This window comes from Syngnathoides biaculeatus, chromosome 12 (genome assembly GCF_019802595.1).
Source record: "Syngnathoides biaculeatus isolate LvHL_M chromosome 12, ASM1980259v1, whole genome shotgun sequence".
Taxonomy (NCBI): Eukaryota; Metazoa; Chordata; class Actinopteri; order Syngnathiformes; family Syngnathidae; genus Syngnathoides; species Syngnathoides biaculeatus.
In genome coordinates this window covers 19,506,151-19,529,634 of record NC_084651.1, presented here as the reverse complement: position 1 = coordinate 19,529,634, position 23,484 = coordinate 19,506,151, and the positions used below count along the sequence as shown (strand labels likewise).

General features: G+C 39.9%; 1 protein-coding gene across 3 annotated transcripts in view; it reads right to left on the bottom strand.

The window, feature by feature from the left end:
- The window catches only part of lyst (lysosomal trafficking regulator), a 63,107-nt gene extending 40,289 nt beyond the window's left edge, over positions 1-22,818 (bottom strand). For 2 of the 3 annotated variants that reach the window (XM_061837085.1, XM_061837086.1), the window contains exons 1-3: positions 21,884-22,817; positions 6,830-6,918; positions 860-1,058 (exon numbers count right to left, since the gene is read on the bottom strand). In XM_061837085.1, coding sequence (XP_061693069.1) covers positions 860-1,058; positions 6,830-6,918; positions 21,884-21,964 — 369 coding nt within the window. In that variant the 5' untranslated portion in view covers positions 21,965-22,817. Of the gene's footprint in view, positions 1-859; positions 1,059-6,829; positions 6,919-21,883 lie in introns of all 3 variants that reach the window. The other variant, XM_061837087.1, reaches the window with a different exon arrangement.
- Positions 22,819-23,484: the final 666 nt, after the last annotated feature.

Genomic DNA, 23,484 nt, shown 5'->3' with positions numbered 1-23,484 from the left:
ACAGAAGCAATGTAACATCTGCATGACAGTCTTGCTTCAGTGATCTAAGGGGGTCGCATATCCACCCACAGCATTCCTCACTGCAGAGAGAACCAAGTCCTTCATGTGCTAATTAAAAACAATCAACCTACTTTGTCAAGTGTGCATAAAGTCCCAAGTAACATCGATCCATTTTCTGTATTGCTAATACTCGTTGGGGTGGGAGGTGTGCTGAAGCGTATCTAAACCGACTTAGGGTGAGAGGCGGTGTACAATCTCTCGAAACATGGCCACTGGGACGAAATGATGTTCGACTCACAAATACAGCAGTTGCTGATCAGCCCTACAATACTGAACGACTGGAAATTTCTAAGAGATATATTTTGTTATAGTGTCTTTTTTCCTATCCTTCTAAAGAAGCTCCTGTTAGCATGGACAAATCCTGTGTGTCTCAACATACTTGGGTAAAAAAGATGATTCTGGTTCTGTTCGATTTTGACAAAAGTCACCTCACAGACACCGGCACCAACTGAGGAGACAAATTCCTTGTGTGTTGTTAAACACTTGGCAAATAAAACAGATACTGATTCTGACAAACGGACCCAACCGTTCGAAGAATGTAAGCAAGATGCCAAAAGAGGACAGTAAATAAGGAATAAGCAATTTCATCTTATTTGTCAAATGCACATCAGCACTCAATACTAATTTCTAATAAATAGTAGTAGAAACCGTGAAAATGGTCAGTCATCCAGGTCATAGGAAACAAGACCAATTTCTAAAGCTCAGAACTGAAGAAGGCTGGAATATGCGAGGTGGAAGACCTTGTCAGGTCATTGCTGACATGTATTTATTATTCATTTGTGACATTGAACATTCTCACCTGATCAATGATGGAATCCAGGGTGCTAAGCAACAGAAATCCTCTTCCTCTGACGAGGTACTCCCCTAGCGCAACCATATGACTTTCCTCCTCATCCTCCTCCCGTGCCTCCGCTCTCTGTGCCACTGCACTGCATAATTGGTGTACATCAGTCAGAAACTCCCTTGCCAGCGTGTTACTGGCCCCACTCATGTCTGAGCTAAAAGAGACAGAAAGAAAGGTAACATAACATAAGGGATTCATTGAAATCCTCAATTAACAGTATCATGATTCTTATGCTATCTTAAATAACATTGTTACGCCACCATACTATTTCATAAATGCTGCCTACTCAACATCGATTGCAGCCTAGTCCATTCTGACTGGGGATACCCCATCTGCAATCCCTTCTCAAGGTTTATTCCCCGCCACCAAAGGGTGTTTTCCTTGCATGATTGTGGGGTTTAGATTAGCAGCTCTTCAATATTTGTCTACTCTTTTCATCTGAAGCTCTCAGAGACACTTTAGTGACACAAAATGACTTGACACAAAATAGACTAAATATGTTGCAGTATTAACACAAAAGTAACAACAAAGAGTATGTATGAACATGAGACACAAACTATAGCGGCCACAATAAGAGTTATTAATTCAGTACAGTATAAAATGTGTTGGGTTTGGGAAATTGTAGATGCAAAAAAACTTAGAATTTATTTTTTACATGCAAGAGACTTACAAAGTGTAACTAAGGATTGTTACTTCTTAAGCACTCCAATATTTCCTGATTACTGTTGGTACTTCATAAGCAGAGGGGGCTAGTAACGCACTACAGTTACTCTGTTACATATACTAAAGTAACATTTTGGATGATTTGCACTTGGAGCAGTTTGAATATACCATACTTTTTACTTGAGTATTTATGTAAAGCAGAATCGACAGTTTTACTCAGTTACAATGATCGACATGCCAATCACTACTCTTATTTATCCATTATTTGCATCCACAATGTATTTTTAAATTTCATCTTCTGCATAGGGCACCATTGCATCAACAAAGGCAATCACTCGCGTCCTTTGACTCAATTCAACAATAGACAGTACAAGGCATGACCACACAAAGAGCTTTTGCGGGCCAATCAAAATGAGTCAGTTTGGAAAAAGTAAATAAAATACACACATCCGTTCCAAGTGTTTGAGCAACTCAGAAAAACAATGGCTTTATGATGCGGTTGATGATGTACTCTTGCGTCTGTCCAAACATGGTATTAAGGCCCATGTCGGTATCCTCGTGCACCCTATTTTATAGTCATAAGTCATTGTAAAACATGCAGCTTTTGGGACGCATGCCATGCTGCAATCTCTTGTGTTTCTTGTGCACGCCCACACCAGCATGCACACATGCATACACACACATACACAAAATCAACACATTTGGTCAGCAAACTGCTTCTTTATTCAGTCACTCATTTAGATGAAAAGAGGAAATGCTTTTTTCAGGTCCTATGCATGTGTTGTTGGTGTCTCAACACTTAAAAATGTAAATGGTGGCAAGTGTGTGTGGAATCCCATTGTATTTGCTCATGCTCTGCTATTCATAAAAAATAATAATAATCAAATTACTCACCAATTACTTGAGCACTGAATACATTCTTATTTTTACATAACTTAACATTTGGAGGACTACTAATTACTTTTACTTGAATCATATTATTCTCAACAAATACTCCTACTTGAATGCAATATCTGGCTACTCTACCCACCTCTGTTCATGAAAATTACAAAATTACTCACATTTGAGTCCTCACACTGACTGCAGTGTAAAAAGGCAGATTAAACATACCATGTCGTCTGATATGATGCATAGGCACACATACAGTACAATATATTAAAATTTAATTGATGATCCATACACAACATACAAGAAATAAAAACAAACAAAATTGTCAATCTAAAACTATAGAGAAAGCATTGCTCATTAAATATGATTTACAGTACATATGGCACTGCAGAGAAGTTAGATGAGAAAAATACTGCAATTTCTGGACTATAAGCCGCACCTGATTAGATACCTCACCCAGTACATTTTTAAAGGAAAAACCATTTTGTACATACAGAAGCCGCACCTGTCTACAAGTCATATGTGCCCATATTGAAACATGAGATATTTGCAAAGAGGTTCGGGCCACCTACTTTTATTACCTCTGAAAGCTTTTTTTTTTCCCGTTTACCTTGCTCCACTTCTTCCCGCAGCAGTTTCCATCGTCTCACCATCGATTCATTTGTGCCAAGTTTACGTGCAGCAGCTCTGTTGCTTTTAACTTGAAAGCCACGTCATATGCATTTCTTCTTGCATTTTACATGATGAGGGTAGGTTCATGCTAATTTTATTTATGCACAAAGCGTGAAGTTACATTAAACTTGCGTCTTCCTTGACACATATATTCCACCTGTCTCACTCTTACCTTTTCTGCTTGAGCGCCACCGGCGGCAGTTACAAAAAAAATGCATAAAGTAGCCACATCATTGCATAAGCCGTCGGGTTGAAAGAGCGTGACAAAAGTCGCATTTTATAGAACGGAAATTACGGTAATTGCAGACGGTGGTCAGTTGTGTAATACGGAGGTTACCCTCATTCAAATCAACGGGGAAGATTAGCCATGGTTTGACATTTAATATACTGTATCTTAAACATTTTATTCTTCCTGTATTACTTTTTAGTGTCGTCACCGCTTGGAGTTGACGGTAGTATTCAGTACAAAAGAAGGTTGTTTAATATTCTCCGCGAATGTAAACTCAGTCATATTGGATATAGCCCACTTAAAGTGTAAAGTAAATATATAATGTAAAAAAGAAAAAAAAGGATTTAAGTCAAAATCAGGCTCTCAGACGTACAGCTGAAAAACAGTATGAGGCTAGTGATTGTCTCTAGTTGTAAAACAAAAACAATAAGATACTTTAGTTACAGTATAAAACTTTTGTATCTGACATGGATGTTGGGAGGATTAGCAAAAACCTCATCACCGGCGTTGAAAATAAACACAATCCCCCTGGGTGAAATTGCCCAAGGTTTGCACAGTATTGTGAGCTCAGAGTCCTGACATAGTGCTGATGCGATTGTGCATATTGTACCACTGCAATATACAGAAGAAACTAATTTCCTGCCGTTTTTACTGACATGGGATTGTATATTGTCATTGCCTACTTAGTGACATACTCTGGTTGTGTGTTAGTTTACACCGAATGGTGGGAAGTAAAAGTGGCACACATTATAGGATTTGAATGGAATTATAATCCATCATGGGAGAAGTTCCTTAAAACTACTCAAAAAAATGGTTAATAAGCACACACTTCACTGAATTCTTGCCTTACACTGGGCATTCCTTGGCAGTGCCGTGCAAACACTGTCAACAGTTACACACACCTATTACACACAAACAGGAGACAACATACTATATTTTCTTTAAAACAACATACTTAATTCTAACTTTAAATCAATGTGACAAACCTTTAGGCCAAAACATGGTGAGTGATACATTTTTTTGGCCACCATGTAATCCCTATTGTACAACACTAGTGAAGTAGAAGGTGGAAAAAACAAGATGTACAGTTACCATAACATAGCCAAAGCTGTCTTGGCCCAGCATGGCCAAACTCAGTAAAAAACACTCTACTTAGAACTGACAGTATGTTGCATTTTTTCGCTATAACTGTATTTTTATGTAAAGGAAATGCAGGCATCAACACAAAACATCCAGCATGGTTTTCTGCTGTTGAATTAAGATAAAAAAAAAATTTACAAGACAATGTCAACTATACACTTAAACGTGAATCCCAGGTAAGTTAACCAATTATCTTATCCCTAATAACATTGGATTAAGTGATTCTAATATGTAAAAATTGCTCTACTAAAACAGATTTTACAACCTAACAATTTAGTAACAAAGGAGAATGTCAGGGTCAGCAATCACCTACGCCACAATCTTATTTATAACAATGCAGCAAATTTCTAGCTCTTCTGGAACATTTTGTTGCCTTACCAAATGTTACTGGGCCTATCTGTTTTCTTCCAGCCATCTTGCGGATATTCCAAGTTTGATTGCAGCTTGACTGCTGGCTGTATCTGCATACTTTCTAACGCGGCGGCTGACTGAATTTTCTGTTCTGCCGAGCAAATTCCATTAAATTGGAATTTCAAATGGAAGCTTTCCAGATTCGCAGCAGATCAGCGTATCACATGAAAGCATGTGATGTCACATGGCAGGGGGACTGGGGTTGGGAATACTGAAGTGCCTCCAATGACCTGCAAAGGACCCCTGTAACAGATCATCACTCACAAAAACTGCATTCATATTCTCCAGTAAAACTGTGATTTTGACAAGCTTTACACTGTGTAGCACTGAGTTCTGCATTGGCTAAAAGATGATGATGGGATGTTGGATGAAGATTTTTTCATTTATGTAGATGTCTGCTTATTAGAAACTGATTGAATTTGTTAACATATACAGTGGATAAGGAGCTTTGCCAAGGAGTCCACACTGACAAGACAAAATTGACATCATTGCTTATCTGTCCCTTGGCAGATCCCTAGAGCACATTTTTTTCATAAACGTACAAAAATCAATTGTCTGACTATAGGCACTTGAATTCCCAAATGTTCCACATTTGGAAGATGTGACTTTAATCTTGACACTGAATGCAAGTTCTCATCTGTGAGGTGGTTGCAGTATTTGGATTTAATGTAGTTCATGTTTGAGAATATCTGGTTGCACACGTGTTGATACAAAGATGAATAATACTCCAAATGCATATTTCTTTATGTTCCTATAACAGTCAGGTAAAGCTTTCCATGTTTCTCGGGTGCTGCAAGGCTTTCAATTTCGCTCCATTTGTGGCTTTGGGCAAGCTGAGCTTTCTGGGGAGTGACATTTTCACTCCCAACTGTGTACTCAAGTGCAAATGTAACATGCCTTCCCTGGAACGGTCTTTCCAGATTTCTCTTTTTATTATTTCACAAATTCTCATTATGGCAGATCAGTGGATCAGCTGGTAAAGCGTTGGCCTCACAGTTCTGAGGTCCCGGGTTCAATCCCGGACTCGCCTGTGTGGAGTTTGCATGTTCTCCCTGTGCCTGCATGGATTTCCTCCGGGCGCGCCAGTTTCCTCCCACATCCCCAAAACATGCAACATTAATTGGACACTCTAAATTGCCCCTAGGTGTAATTTTGAGTGTGGCTGTTTGTCTCCATGTGCCCTGTGATTGGCTGGCAACCAGTTCAGGGTATATCCCACCTCCTGCCCGTTGACAGCTGGAATAGGCTCCAGCACTCCACGCAACCCTCGTGAGGATAAGTGTCAAAGGAAATGGATGGATGGATGAAATTCTCATTATAGAGCAGACAGACAAACCTTTTGCATTCACAAGAAAGCAAATGATTCTGTCAAAGAACTTGTTTCCTCTGTTCTCTTCAGCTATGCTTCTCTTTCTTTCCTTTGTGACCCATGGCCCATCTCATACGCGCCAGTTTATTTGCGACAGCCACCTGCCACGCCCAGATCAGAGAAGCACGCGTCACAGGCTATGACGCAAATCTTCATTGACAGAAATGTTGAAATTTAAAAATTATTCAAAATAATATATTTTATCCTCCATATTTTTCTATTAAGGAGCCACTAGGGCGGTGCTAAAAAGTCACATGCACTTACTAAGGCAAAGCAATGTTTACAATTTTCCTTGATTAATGAACTTTAGAATTACACTCCCAATTTCTTGTAACCATGGCACTGATCTGTGACACACTGAACTGCTGCACTTGCACACTGTAAAAATACACAACCTGAAAGTGACTTAAGATTGTTCCAGTCCATGCTACCTGTATTAAATGAGGACCATAATAATAATAATAATAATAAAAAGTCCATACATCATCAAGCTTGACATTTTTATGGCAAAGCACACATAACCTTGTAAGAAGCGGCTTATATTGGCACCTACCAGAATTTAAGGGCATCTTTGGTGTGATTTGGCTGATGCTGCACATAGTGGAAGAGGCAGAGGAAATTTTCTAGACTTTGGAGGGTCACCTGAAGAGACAGACACTCAGATAAGTGTATCGTAATTTAAACCAATCCACTTACACAGATATTGAATCTCTAATTATACTACTACCAAATCACAATAGTAATTACAGTATATAGTGTTCCCCTATTATTCGCGGGGGTTACGCTCTTATACCCCTGCGAATAATGAAAAATCCATGGATAATGGATGTAGTACTAATACAAACTGGTTACATAATCAGCATGCATGCCAGCACGTGTTTTAACATGTATGTAAGATACCATATGATGGCGCTCACGAGGCAATGAGGAACAATTGCATTTCATATCTGTAAGCAGAAGCTTACATTGCCCAACACACTGCCTGTGTATGCAGGTCATTCCTGACGATGTTGTACACACAGTGTCACATCGTAACTAAAATTATCACACCACAGAAAACAGAATGACTCAAGAAATAACTGACAAAACATGCACTTTAAACGCTATTTACCTCCTCCCAGCATGTTTTGCAGCACTGAGGACCTCCACAGAGCGGCAAAGCAAGATTGGAGCATGCAAATAGCTCGGTAAGAGTATTAGTTTAAAGCAACACAAGCTATCAGTGGGGGAAAACAGTTATCATGCATCCCTAATTAACAATGTAACAGCAACTTTTACGCCAATATGGATTTATGTTGTAAAATGTGGCAAAGGCTATGGTCAATGTAGTGACTCATAGACAGAGAGCCAAAAACAATCATGGAAGAATAGGTTGCCAATTGTAAGAGGGATTGATGTGGTGCAAATCCTCGACACCACAGCTGACCCAAAAACAGCATTTTCAACATGGGCTCTAAACATGTGATCCTTCAGCTCTTTGCTAATGTGACAACGTAGACTAGTTTACGCTGACCTTGACTGATCAGGTTTTGTGGTCGTTTTAGTCATGAAGCAAAGCAAAGCAAAGCAAATTTATTTGTATAGCGCATTTCATACACAAGGTAACTCAATGCGGTTGATATGATTAAAAGCTTTCAAATACATAAATACAAACATTTGCAAAGTACAATTAAAACAGCTGTTAGTGCAAAAAATATCCCAGAAAAGTGGAAGTACTCTAAAATGCATGAGAAAAAAAAAGTTTTTAATAAGGATTTGAAAACACACACACACGGGGCTGACGTCACCTCTGTTGGCAACTTATTCTATTTTTTTGCAGCATAATAGCTAAATGCTGATTCACCATATTTGCTTTGGACTCTGCACTCCATTATTAGACTTGAGTAAGTCGATCTCAGAGCCATACAGGGTTTGTAATTTCTTTCATGTATTCAGGACCTAAACCATTTTGTGATTTATATAGACTGGTAGCAGAACTTTAAAATCTATTCTAAAACTGACTGGAAGCCAGTGTAAAGACTTTGGAATTGGAATTATTTGCTGTGACCGCTTTGTTCTGGTCACAACCTGAGCTGCAGCATTCTGAATGAGCTGCAGCTGTTTAATGCTCTGTTTGGGGAGCCCAGTCAGAAGACCATTACAATAGTCAAGTCTACTTGAGAAAGAAGCTTCTCCTGGTCTTCTTGACACATACAAGCCTTCACTCTAGATAGGGTCTTCAGATGGGAAAAGGCAGTTTTAGTAATTGATTTGATATGACTGTTGAAGGTCAGGTCAGAATCTATCAGAACACCAAGGTTTCGGACTTGGTCTTTGCTTTTTAAAGATAGTGAGTCCAGGTATTTAGGAACAGCTATCCATTTTTCTTTATTGCCAAAAACAATTCTCAATTTTGTTGTGGCATAGTTGAATTTTGGCTCATCCAATTGTTTTGTCTGCTTCAGACAGTGGCACAAACAAGTAGAAAAATATACACTGCAGTGCACAGGACAATAAATCACACTTTTCACATTGGTCTAGGTACCAAATTTGGTCATAGGAAGCGAAAGAATAAGACCATGAATATCACAAGGCAAGAAAAATCCGACTATGAAGGGATCGAGAAGGGTCGCGAGTTCTTGGAAGGTGAATCTCCATCACTGAGGTCAACCTAATCCACATCTTCATACATTGCCAACCAGACAATTACCGGTAAAATGCAAAAACAATTACAGAATGGATACAATCAATTTTTGGTCATATTAAGGTACATATTCTGAATGTCTTTACAAATTAAGGAGGCGGTAGTGTTTTCTTATGCTCACTCGGCATGAAGAACTACAGATTAGTAGTGATGGCGTTGTACATTATAGCATCACTGAAACATTGCAAATGGTGCAGGTCATGTTAACATTTCGCTTTTCCCTTGATGAATCCAAATGTGGCCCGGAGCTAGAATTTGTTCATTTACTGTCCATGCAGCATACTTTTGCTTCCAAACCAGCGCAGCCTTTTCATCTTCACAATAGCAGAAATTTTGGCAGAGACATGACAGCTTTGGCTGCTGCAGACAAGAGAAGTGTGAAAAAAACATTCAATTAATGGATACAAATTGCTGGAAATTTTAAGGAACAACATGGATTTTAATAATTATAAAAGAACATTTTTACTAATTCTAATGTTTGTACTGATGCATCACGAATATTTATATCTGTGACGTGAAGGTGATAAAATTACAACCATTAGACTTCACAAGTATAATGAGATATTGATGTACAGTTTATCAGTTATTTTTTTCATTCACATGAATGTTTACATGAACATTTGTGCATCCCATATTAAATATATTTAACAATATACATGATAGGTTTTTAGACTCCAATGACTTATCTTAGGGGTTAAAGGCACTGCTTCTGTACCATTCATATTTGGCGTTTTCAGATTGAAACCATACACTATCTGTATCTGATAGCTCTAAATAAGTCAGTTATTTAAATCCAATGACTATTTGAGTACATTATTACAAATTCCACCTTGAAGGAAAAAACTAACTCATAATGGACAGCCATTTGAGATAATGTTGTAAACAAGGACACGTACCGTATTTTTCAGACCATAAATTGCAGTTTTTTTTTTTCCATAGTTTTGCCAGGGGTGCGACTTATTCTCTAGAGCGACTTATATGTGAAATTATTAAAACATTTTTCCGTCAATCCATCCATCCATCCATTTTTCACTTATCGGTTATTTTCATACTGACAACCGTAAGAGGGTGCGCTAGGCCTTTGTATCTGTAACTTATAACAACTTACAAGGACTGAAAAAAATGCCATTGAAGAGAAAATCATATTCTGCAGATTATTTTAAATAACATTCTTATGCTGCTGATAACCAGATAGGTTTCTTTCGGGTTGTCCCATTAGGGGTCGCCACAGCGTGACATCTCAGATGAACGCTCATATTTGTTTGTCACAGTTTTTACGCCGGATGCCCTTCCTGACGCAACTCATCTTGGGGAATAGGAATCTTGCTGCTGTTAACCATTGATGACAAAAGTACTTATAATTAATGTGACTTCTGGTGCTTCGTACGTCCTTAAATCAAGCTTCATGCAGGCGTTGAGACTTCCGTCCGTTTATCGTGAACGTAATTCAATTTTATTTGCCATCAAGATGGTGAACGGTTCTTGCCGACAATGGAGTGTCTTTTATTCGTTTGATTATCAAGTTTTTATGCGGAGTTGGCAAAATGTTTATTGGCAACATCGAGAACGAATGCTTTGGCATACTTCCCATCTGTGAATGTAGACGCACAGCAGGACCCTCCCTCTCCACAAAGGTCCATTCTTGTTGAAAACTTCGGTACTCCTCATTTTTTTCTTTGAGCAACCTTTTTCAGAAGCGTTTCCATTATTATGTAGTTGTTCCGACACGATCGCAGTTCGACTCCAAGCCTGTGGACTACGGCAACCTTACAAGGACAAACTGTCTCTGCATCATTGCGAGAGCACAGCTTCCGAGTGAATCCGTCATGCAACTTTCCGGGAAGTCATTGGATGGCTCGACAAAGTATAAGCTTCTGTGACAACCAAAACCATCCTGTCGGGACTCAGAAAGCCTGGAATAGATGAGTTGTAACTGCAACCGACAATGAGTCTGACGTAAGCGACGTAGAAGTAGCGTCGGGAGTTGGTGGATTTGTTTGGAAGTGACACCGAGGAAGAGCTCATTGGATTTTAGTTACCGGGTATTTGGTGTGACACGGATGGTTTTGGTAAATTTCTTAGTATGCTATTTATGCTACAGTTATCAGAATAACTCTTAATATGTTATGTTAACATACCAGGCACGTTCTCAGTTGTGTCATGTAACATAAGCATACCGTTCAGCCTGTTGTTGCCTCTATTCTATTTTAAATTGTTCGGCATTTAAATTTTATATCTTAGCGTTGGATTTTATCAAATAAATTTCCCCCCAAAATGCGACTTATACTCCAGTGCAACTTATTTCTGTTTTTTTCTTCTTTTCTATGGATTTTATGGCTGGTGCGTTTTGTACTCCGGAGCGACGTATAGTCCGGACAATACGGTACAACTCCTAATTGTGTCAAGCTAGCTAGTCCTCTGACAGGTGTTAGTTGGTAGTATGAAAACTTGGCTGAAACAATGATGACATTTTCATGGCGCCCCAACGGTCTCTGACATGTCAGTGACATTCTGATTTCCCAAGAAAGAAACAACCAGTTCCAATCATACAAGTAATTCTATGAAACTCACTGGAGGTAAAGCCTTAGCTTGCATGGTTTCTTCTGGGACGTCTTATATAATGAACAACACGACGGCAGCAGCAAAATGAACTGAGATGACAACTTTTGTCAGCCAATTCAAACAAAGATGCAATGAACGTGATCTTGATGTGAGCATGAAGCAGAAGATAATAACCCAAAGCACACTCCCACAACAACAAGAGGAACAAATCGGAAGGTTTTTGTATCATCAAGTCAATCTTTTTCCAAATCACATAGCCAGAGAATGAATTTCTCATGCTAAAGAAGAGACCGAGGTAATTCCCTAAAACAAACTAAAAGACGCTGCGGTGAAAGCCTTGAAAAACATCCCAGAAAACAAATACCAGGCGATTAATGATGTCAGTGAGTCACAGGGTTGATGCAGTCATTGAAGAGAAATACATTCATTTCATTCATCTACCCTACCAGTTAAAGTTTTGTAATCAGTTTCTCATTCAACAGCGTAAGAAAGTGTCTACAAACTTTTGATTGATTGTGTATTTTAAATCCATCTGTTTAATGTACCTACAAACGGGTAAATCTGAAATGTTCAGTTATCTGTGGTGACATGGACCGGGTCATTGAGTGGCTCTGTTCCAACCTCAACATTGTGGATTTGATCCTCAGACCGCGATGACTAACCTGAGGCAAACATATAAATAAAGACCAAAAAAAGGACATTATTAAAGCACTTTCAGTACTTTGAAGGTACACAAAGAACTAATGAGAAAGGAAACGTGCTACACAAGTGAATGCTTGTTTCCCATTAATTTTAGCATCTACCAAATATTGAGCTAGTCTTATCTTCATAGTTTGATGTCAAGGCCAGACGTTTTCAGTCTGTAGCAAAAACAGAAATTGACCTCACTGTTATACATGCCCAGCAATTGGCTGGCAACCAGTTCAGGTTACATCCTGCATCTTCCCCAAAGATAGCTGGGATAGGCTCTTGCACACCCACGACCCCAGAGAGGATATGTGCTAGGGAAAATCGATGAATGGACGGATGTTTAAATAGTAAATAGAATATTTAATAGAAAATTGTCAAATTACTGTGTGTTGTTTACAAGTAAGCGAGACATACTTGTGAAATTGATTTCCCGCCAAGGAATCTGTCAACTTCCTTCCTGTATCGCTACTGCAAAAGTAACTCATTGCAGAAGATTTAAAAAGAGTATTGTCTTTGTGCCTGCCGAGCTAAATAAGCATGCATCCTAGGTGTCAGATAAATGAAGATGGAGACAACACTCACCAGGGACAAGCAGGGGAAGCACATGAGACCATTTCAACGAAAGGTGGTGGCTGACGAGGTAGGATGGTGTCACTGCACCAGGGGGGTGAACTCACTCACATGCGTGTATCAACAAATGTTTTTTTTAAGCGCAAAAGAAAGCAGTGTGGCGGATGAGGCAGGAAACAACGGCTTCAAACAAAACACAAAACATGAAAGAAATATATGAGAGCAGAGAAACTGCAAAAATGGCTGACAGGAAATAAAAGCTGAGAAAAGATCAATCAGGTCGGTAAAAAAAGCTCTGGGGCATCACTGCACTTGTACACTCAGTCTACCATTGGTGCAGTGGTTGTGCCCGTGTTCCTAAAATGGGAAAAGGAAAATGAGTGCTGCACGATAATGCAAATTTTTAGGCAACGGTTGCCGCCCCGGTGCCTTTAATCCAGTTTTACAATCCTCTATGCATCAGCCAGCCGAATTGATTTTTTTTTTTTTTTAAATACCCAAGTGTTCAAACAGCTTGGGAAATCATCAATTGGAAATCAAAAGAATACTTTTGAAAATAAAACTGTTGACCTTTGAACCTGTTTTTGTATTGTCCAATTTACATTACAATTGATGACTGATGAGCTGACGGATAAAATACAGTGATCATATTCATTATAATATACAGTGAAGAAAATAAGTATTTGAACACCCTGTTATATTGCAAGTTCTCCCACTTAGAAGTCATGGAGGGTTCTGAAATTTTCATCATGGGTGCATGTCCACTGTGAGAGAGATAATCTAAAAAGAAAAATCCAGAAATCACAATGTATGAAATTTTAACTATTTATTTGGGTGATACAGCCGCAAAAAAGTACTTGAACAGCTGAGAAAAACCAATGTTAATATTTGGTACAATAGTCTTTGTTTGCAATCACAGAGGTCAAACGTTTCCTGTAGTTGTTCACCAGGTTTGCACACACTCCAGGAGGGATTTTGGCCCCCTCCACCACACAGGTCTTCTCTCGATCAGACAGATTTCTGGGCTGTCGCTGCGAAACACTGAGTCTTAAGCTCCCTCCAAAGATTTTCTATTGGATTTAGGTCTGGACACTAGCTAGGCCACGCCAGAACCTCAATATGCTTCTTACAGAGCCACTCCTTGGTTTTCCTGGCTGTGTGCTTTGGGTCATTGTCATGTTGAAAGACCCAGCCACAACCCATCTTCAATGGTCCGACTGTCAGAAAGAGGTTGTTCCCCAAAACATCACTATACATGGCCGTGGTTATCCTCTCATTACAGTGCAGTCGTTCTGTCCCATGTGCAGAAAAACACCCCCAAAGCATGACGCTACCACCCCCATACTTCACAGTAGGGATGGTGTACTTGGGATGGAACTTTTCATTCGTCTTCCTCCAACCACAGTTAGTGGAATTATGACCAAAAAGTTACATTTTGGTCTCATCTGACCAAAAAAAACCCTCTCCCATGACTCCTGTGTATCATCCAAATGGTCATTGGCAAACTTAAGATGGGCATTGACATGTGCTGGTTTAGCAGGGGACCCAGCTTTTTTCAGGTCATTGACCAAGTCCTGTCGCGTAGTCCTGGGCTGATTCCTCACCTTTCTAAGGATCATTGAGACCCCACGAGGTGATATCTTGCATGGGGCTCCACTACGGTTGAGATTGACCGTCATGTTTAGCTTCTTCCATTTTCTAATGATTGCTCCAAAAGTTGACCTTTTTTCACCAAGCTGCTTGGCAATTTCTCCGTAGCCCTTTCCAGCCATGTGGAGTTGTAAAATTTTGTCTCTGATGTCTTTGGACAGCTCTTTGGTCTTGGCCATGTTATAAGTTTGAGTCTTACTGATTGTATGGGGTGGACAAGTGTCTTTATGCAGCTAACGACCTCATACAGGTGAATCTGATTCAGGATAATACATGAAGTGGAGGTGGACTTTTAAAGGCGGACTAACAGGTCTTTGAGGGTCAGAATTCTAGCTGATAGCCAGGTGTTCAAATACTTATTTGCAGCTGTATCACACAAATAAATTGTTAAATCATAAATTGTGATTTCTGGATTTTTATTTTGAGATTATCTCTCTAAGAGTGGACATGCACCTACGATGTAAATTTCAGACCCCTCCATGTTTTCTAAGTGGTATTCCTCATTTTCTTCACTGTATGTGTGTGTGTGTGTGTGTGGACAATCATTTTCTATCAGAAAATACCACAGTATTCATAGAAATTCTATACTCCCAATTTTACACTACTGCATTACTTTGTATTACGATCTGGGGATTTAGCAGTGCGGAGCATCCACTGCTGTGACCTGCTTCTTTACGCAGGAAATCACGGGAGACCAAGTCATGGGAGTCTGGTGGCTGAGTCATTCAGCTGCTCCTCACACTCCTGTGAAGCGGTATACAACTTGGCAGTGAAACAGTGGAAAGGATGTGATCCTTTCCTCGTGAGAGGGTGATGAGGGGGTGTTGGTTATGTATTTTTTTTTCCCGTTGTTCATCCAGTTTGAGAGCCGTACTGATCTAATTTGATATTTGGGTGATGAACATCATGAGAAGCCCCTAACGTGTTGTATTTCCTTGAAAGATAAGTTACAGATGAGTGCAGTGAGGTAAAACGGCATTGGGCTACTTTAATAAAGCATGCTTGTCCTCCAAACACTCGGCAGGAAATTAAAATATCTCTGATTCAGACAGAGAGATCGTTAAAAGGTCAAAGTTAAAGATTTCCCACTAAAAGACATTGGAAGGCATTGTGAATGAAAACATTACCTTGATTAAACTCAATCTTATGACATTTTTTTTCTGCATGAGTCCACATCATATGTTTAACCCTAACCTTACCATCATATAATGTGATCAGAAACCGGATATCAGTTAAGCTATAAAGAAGGCTGCGATTAGTTGCTGTCTTCCAGTAAAACCAAAGATAAAGACTTTAACCCTGCACAGAATCTATTCTGTTGAACAAAAGCTAGAGTAAAATGCTGTTGTCAGTGATTCCATCAACAGAGAATCTTCATGCTGAACCCTTGTGATTCCAAATTGTTCAATAAAAAATTGATTGTACACTAAACACATAAAGCACAATGCCCCTATTAACCAGAGCATAAACACCAATTGAGCAGAGACTGTATGTTAAAGACTGCGTTTTTAGGACTAGTCATAACATGGTCCCAGTTGGGGAAAAAAAACAAGATGTAACAGTAATCCGACTCCGACTCAACCCAACAATGGCGGGATAAATAATTCAACTATTCAGGCGATTCTTAGAAGCAGGAAGTAGGGGCTCTGGTTGAAACCGTGAGTGACAATGAAAGCAGAAGTGGAAAAAAGTCCTGGTAATGAGTGTTAAAAAGAAAATTGTCACAGTCAAAGGATAACCATCTATCTTTAACTGTTGGATTGTGGGGATCACAAGACAGTGGTCAGTATCTGACTTCATGGTTTTCATGTGTCGAATACAGGACTAGACTGACCCTCAGTGAACAGGCAGGCACAGGGGTTTGGCATCATTTGAATTTGAGCCATTACAGTCCTGATTCCGGTTCGCTTTTTCCAGTCCAGTTCCAAATGATTCTCGATTCAGATTTTTTTAGGTGGCGGGGTAAAAAAAAGTTTACATGGTTTAAATAAAAGGTGTCCAAATTATGTACGTATATTTTCTTAGGAGTCCGCAACATAGACTAAAAACAACATTTGACTTCTTAAAAATCAGTATCAATATGAAACTTATGAACAAAGGCAATGTGTGTGGAACTCATCCAACTGACTTAATATTTAATACTTAATGTTTCAGCTGAATGTTAAAAAACACTGTTAGAATCGTTATTTGGGACTGTTTTATCACAAATAGTTTCTGAGTGAAAGGTATCCTTTTTTTTGAAGAGTAGCACACAGTTCAGCTGTGTCCTTAGCGTCACTGTCTTACTGGATGGTGCATCTTCCGCTCTGCTCTGGCTACCCCCCTGGATTTTAAATTCCCACCCCGCTTTTTTTTTTTTTTATGTACCAAATACACCCATCTCTGGGGGGCAGTTAGGCAATAGTCCCTGGCAGCCCTGCCTCTCCCCCTCAGCTCACTGGCCCTCCAGATTTTAAATACACCACACCATTCAGGGGTGCACTGATTTATAGAGTAGGGCCAATGACTCCCAGTCAGGGACAAGACAGTCATAATGACAGATGGGGAAGCGGGAATTCACTTAGTTGCATGGCAATGTTCCTGAGGCAAGGCTCCCTGGGCCGGATGGCTGTTTGGCATTGGGCCTCCCCTCTCAGGAGCCGCTATTGCTCACTGGGTTTCCCCCCTTATTGATCTATCATTGACTACCCCCATCCGCGCTCCTTTTCAACAAATAACACATTCTCCTATCCTCGAGCTGGGTGGGGACTGGCCATATTGCAGGCCCTGCGGTTTGCAGAGGGCATACATGGGGTGTGGGATGACTGGGCCTTCACTGTCATCGTTTTTCCTGTCATCGGTGCTAAGGTTGGTTTAAAGATTAAAATAAACACCAAGAACCATCAGGGCAGAAGTACAAATCCACAGTTTATCCTACCTTAACTGACAGACTGGTCGATATTTTGAACAAACTTAAGACATTTTTGTTTGGTGCCGCCATCAGATCTTCGTGCAGGTTCTTTTCGCCGCTACTTCTTCATGGTGGGCGAACTGTAAGGATCAAAACTGGGAACGAAATTTTTTTTAATTTGAACTGCATAGGTTTTCTCAGCGCACTCCGTTTTCCCCCCACACTGCAAAATCATGCAACATTAATTGGACACTCTAAATTGCCCCTAGGTGTGAGTGTGATTGCGGCTGTTTGTCTCAATGTGTCCTGCGATTGGCTGGCAACCAGTTCAGGGTGTAAACCGCCTCTGCCCGTTGAAAGCCGGGCTAGGCTCCAGCATTCCCCGCGACCCCTGTGAGGATAACCAGCAAAGAAAATGGATGGATGGATGATTACAAGACATTTTCCCAGTTCAAATCACTTCTCGATTCTCAATACCCAACCCTAATCATAGATAGTACAATGGTACCTTGAGATACAAGTTTAACTCGTTGTGTGACTGAGCTCTTACATCAAGCTGCTTCAATAGGATTTTCCCCATTGAAATTAATGTAAATGCCATTAATCCGTTCCAGCCCCAAAATGCCACCACATTTTTTCATTTTTGACGTATCATTAAATAAGAAAAGTGTATTTTTAAATAAATATTGTATAAAAACAAGATTGGAATGAAAGGAACTGCTTTTATAAAGTGTACTTAACTTGGAGATCAATGAGATGACTTTTGGTAACAGAAGATACTGGTGGAGGGTGGAGAAGGTAGATGGAGGATCTTTGTGGAGGAGGTGGTTTCTCAGTCTCTTACTCTCGTCTTTACACCATTTCTGAACTTAATTGCAACATGTTTGCTTTTCTTTCACTTCTGCTGATCTTAATTTGTATCATTTCACTCAGCTACACTCAAAATGATACTGTACACTTAATGAATGAACTGAATTGCTCCTGTCATTTTTTTTTTTTCAGTTTTGCTTTATTATCGTTGGGTATTTCTCCCCCACATATTTTGCCATTTTTACAATGCATTCTTCTGTGTCAACAGACGGCCATTTAAAAAAATACCTGTCCAAGGAGGTTTTTTTCTTGCTCTTTTTGACTGTTTCTGAAATGTGAAAGCCACGTGTCATGACATACCAAAGATGCACAACCAGTGGCAATGTTTTCTGGATGTTTCTTCACCACAAAGTCCAAAACTTTCTCCTGCATTGCCAACACTTCCCTTATCTCGGTGATAGAGATAACTTCCTCCTCTGTCTCCTAGTCAGAACGCTCACTCCGCACCTCTTATGCTGCTGCATTTGTCGCTCCTTTAATTCCTCTGTCGTCAGCTCCTCTTTAGCACCGTAGCTTTGAAATAATTTTCACCCCCTTGGTTGGTGTTATCAACTTGATGGATTTCTTCTGCTTGATAATCATACATACTCCCTCTGTAACTATGAGTGTACCCCTTGAAGAGCAGAGGCGGGACGCCGTAAGGTATACTTGCCGGGAGATTGAGTGTCTCTGAGCAGCAGCTTGTTTTTTGAGTGTTTGGTGTATGCTGCCGAAGTGTTGAATAAAAAGCGACTAAAACCCAGTGGTGACGCCTTTTTCTCGTTGCCCTTTACTGAGGGCATTATAACCTGGTTGACGTAGAACGTCTTAAGTCTTTGCCAAGTCACTCACTCATTCATGTTTGTTGCTCTTTTTCCATGCTTCAATTCCATCGAGACCTTCCTCTTCTTCTCACCGCTCTCCTTAGCGCTTGCTTTCTTGGGCCAAATGGTTGAAAATTCTCTTGTACTAAAGACAAAATAAAACGCAAGCACAACTGCACAGAAATGTTACGGAGCCAAGTTGCACATGTGGAAAGACCAAGTGAAGCTCAAAAAGCTGAGCGGAAGCTGTGCATTTCAGCATCTTAACGATCGTGGCGGCATGAACGACCAGCAGTTGTTCATACGTCACATCGTGGCTCGTAAGACAAAGCAAAAAAATTGTCCCAGTTGCGAGTCATATCTCAAAGAACCTGTTTGTAAAGTTACTTGTATGTCAAGCTACCACTATTTTTTTTCTTTTCAGATAACATGAAAATTTCTTGCATGTAAACACGATCCTTCATCAATGAACACTTTGAAAATTCAACAATTTAAAATCAGTAAAGCCATGTGTCTGTTGTCGAACAGCGACGTCAGACCCACTCCAAGTTTCTCATGCCCGTTTTCCGCAGTATGGATTTTACCACCAACCAGCCCTGTTCTGCCAAGCGGTCGCTTTCCCATTACACTGGCTGGGTGTAAGGGTGAGTAATTGCCACAGGTTGGCTGCATGATCTTAGCCCAACTACAACAGTAACAAACTGCAACCCAAATCTTCATTCACAGTCAGGCCCATAATTGGTGAGGGATAAGTGTTTACGGCCACAACTTCTCTCTGTATGGAAATGAGGACTCCCAGGTTGTGGAGTGCAAAGGGATGCATGTGGTACAAATTAGTCCACTGTTGAAATTACTGCCTTTATATTCACACCATGTATGCATGATAAAGGTTTTAGATTCATATAATAATTAAAAGTGCTCCGTCATCATTTTTTCTTTTTGCTCCAGAGATGGAAGGTATAGGTAAAAATAGCGAAAGAAAAAGAATGGATTAAAATATTGGTCAAATTAAAATCATCCATTGCCTAATGCAAGTCTCCTGATCAGGCAGCTCTAAAAGGCTGACAGTAGGAGGGCAATTGAAAGAGATGCAGCATGTTGAGCGATTTAAGAAGCAATCTCCTCCAGTCAGGGTTGAAGGCAACTGCCTTGACCTGAGCACAATAACTGTCAGTTGTATGACATTTCAGGGACCACTGCTGAAAAATGGATGTGTGTCTTGAATCAAACTGAGAATCAGTTTGTTTTTGTATTTTTTTTCCCATCTGACTATTGTGATAGCATGACAAGAGCTGCATGACTTCAATCTGGCCTTCAATCACAAGATTACAGACAATTTATAAATGGCAAGACTCACAATCGTCTAATTCGCAATTTACATTGGTTCAGCTCCTATAATTTGTTTAAGACCAAAAAGTCCCTTTTTTTTTTTTGGTCCCATTTAAAATCGTATGATTCAGGTTTCCAAACTGTGCTCGGTTATTGTGTAAAAGGAGAGGCAAAATATGAAGGATAGTTAAGATGAAAGTAGACTTGAAAATTTGTATTACTGGGTACACATTATGGAAATTGTACTTTTTAAATTTCTTTTATAGAAATACAGTTGGTCAGAGTAAAATTTTCAGAGATACAAAGTACCCAAGTACATGCAAACTGTGTATTAATGGTGAGTGCAAGCACAGAAATCCAGCTACACAAAAACACAACAAGAAAAACAGGAACAAAGGTTTCTGTCAGGAAGATGTTGAAAACATGTCTGACATGCAGTGCACTATTCCTGGACTCAATCATTACGTAGCTAAAAACTAGCTGGAAGCACTTTTCTGTATTTGTAAGGCTACAGCCATGTGGGAAGATGTTTATAGGCATTTGGAACATTATTCAAGTGGTTTGGAATCACGGAAATGTATATATTTATCGTTTGAACTATTAATAGAGGCAAATTCATGACATCGTCACAAATTATATTATTTTTAGGAAGCGTCAAGTTTTTGCAGAAATTCACTAATCGCGGCCTGGCTCTGTCTCTATCCCCCACGAATAGATGTAGTCAGGTCTCTGAAGGACCTGCACACCCATCAATTCTGAAATAAAACAATCAAAAGAACTTTTATCTGCTTCACCCTAAAGAAAAAAAAAAGTGTTTCTGAATGAGCTGTTCTGAATTTGGGCTCCGACTGTTATAAACGGCTTTATATGCATAACTCGGGAAGGTGAAGAGCATTCATTTCAAAGTCGCGGCCATACTTCAGGGAACTACTGTCATGACATCTACTGGGAATGACTTTCAATTGTGCGGAAAAAACAATTGTCTGTTTAAGATCACAATGATTATTTTACAACACTGCTTTCTGATGGCCTAAGTGATTAGCAAGTGTGCCTCACAGTTCTTAAAATATGCGATTTGAACCTTGGTTCCAGCCGTTCAGTTACAAAAAAAGGCAGATGCCAATATAGTCACGATTCAAAATATCAGCGCCGATTAACAGCAGGCCCGATAATCCATCACTCTCTACTTGTGTTCTTTACAATGACTAAATATATGTACATGATGACGATAAACTATGTATTTTATTGATCTTAACACTGCCTTGGAGAAAAGTTTCTTCTTAATTAACCTGTTCGCAGCAGGTATTATTCCAAAACCACCAAGACAAACTACCCCAATCAGATCCATACACTCTCATTAGTGAAAATGTACATTAAAACGCTGTATAAGGAGGTAACTGAATACAGTATTCTTGTAAGTAATGTGACGTAGCCCAAGCAAAAAGCACCGTCACAAAGTGGGTAAACTCTACTCCAGTAAAGTTTCACAGACAGTGCTCATATGAAAAGTAAGCATTTATTGATTTAGTCTAGATTAGCCGAATTGTGTGCAGCACCTACCTGCAGATCAGCTCCTTGGAGCCTACAGTCCATGTACTTTTCCCACGCATAGGACAAGTCACTGTGCCGTGGAGTGGCCATTTCGTCCAAGATGCTGAGCACGCCAGGAGTAATCGAGAGAAGCTTCCCAGTTCTTCCAGAGTTCTTCGACTTGCGTCGACCGAATCGCCAAATTATCTCGAGAGTCGTTCATAGCAGATTCACGTTTCACTGCGCAGCTTTTTCCCTCCCTCCCCTCTCTCCACTGTTCCATTCAGCATCTGCAAAGGTTCCACATGACCCTTGGTTACTTTGGCTTAGCTGACATGTTCATACCGCAGCAGACTGACGCACCCCACCTGTGCTGGAGCCGCGACTGGCGACGCAACGCAGCATGAGCAAAAACAACAGGGATGCGATTGTTTCAGCTAGCTAGCTCAATTAGCTAGGCTAACTGAGATGTGACAGGAGCACGAGAAAATTTGCAGACGTTAACTGCTGGTCATTTCCGCTCCAGACACGTTTTCAAAATAACTGCGAACATATTGCTACCTGGAACACGTCTAACTCTTGATTATTTTTTTTTTTTTGCATTTATATCTCAAATAGCGAAGACATGAAAGCCAACTTCATTGGCAATTTGTTTAGAATAAAGTTAATGTTTGAAGAAGTGTTCCAGGCGTTGGCCTCTTGTCATTTGAGTTGAAAATTCTTCTCGGACAATGTCTTCTATGTTTTCACGAGTTTGACTACACTAGAATGGAAGAGAAAATGCGAACATTATCAACCATTTTTCAATACTGTATACATATATATTTGGGCCCTAATAACTACAGACTCGCTATGCTTTCTAATGTCATGTGTCTAAAATATTTTGTGATAATAGCTCATTTCCACTCAGCCGTTTTGCATCGAACTGTTTGCATGGCAGCTGTCAAACCAGTTCGTGCAGCGTTAAAGTTGGGTCAGCAACGATTTGGCTTCATCGAACTACCGACGGACTCCGGTTGCCATCACACCGTGTATGATGTCAGATTCGAACCAGAATGGAATTACAATATTTCCATACATACCTGTGTTGTTTTTTTTTTTTCTCCATAAATTCAAGGTAGCTACCGCTAGCCGATAAGTGCAATTCAGAAATGAAACCCTTCACAATGACTGCAAGGCACAGCGCCCCCAGTATACCGGGCGACGCTTTCCAACACACGCCTAACAGTATTTATCTGCAGTCCTGGTGCTTGTACAAAATGTTTTTAAAGATTTTCCTACTTTGCTACTCATCAATAATGCAATCACCCGAGTAATTTGACTGAAAGCACGAATCTAATACCGATACCGTTATAATAAAATGATAACATAGGCACAATAAAATATATACGGAACGTACTTATCTTGATGCTTGACGGGCCTGGACGCCTTTTAAGTGGATAAGCAACATTCCTTGAAACAAAATTGAGAGAATTTCATGGCTCTGTTTGTTTCCTATTGGGTGACGCACGACGAAATCCCAAATCAATCTCATCACGCTGGAAATGTGACGCCTTCAGGTACATAGTAAAATTCCAAATCGCAAAACGGTACGTGCTGATCTAATAATATTCATAAGTGTTGAATATGTT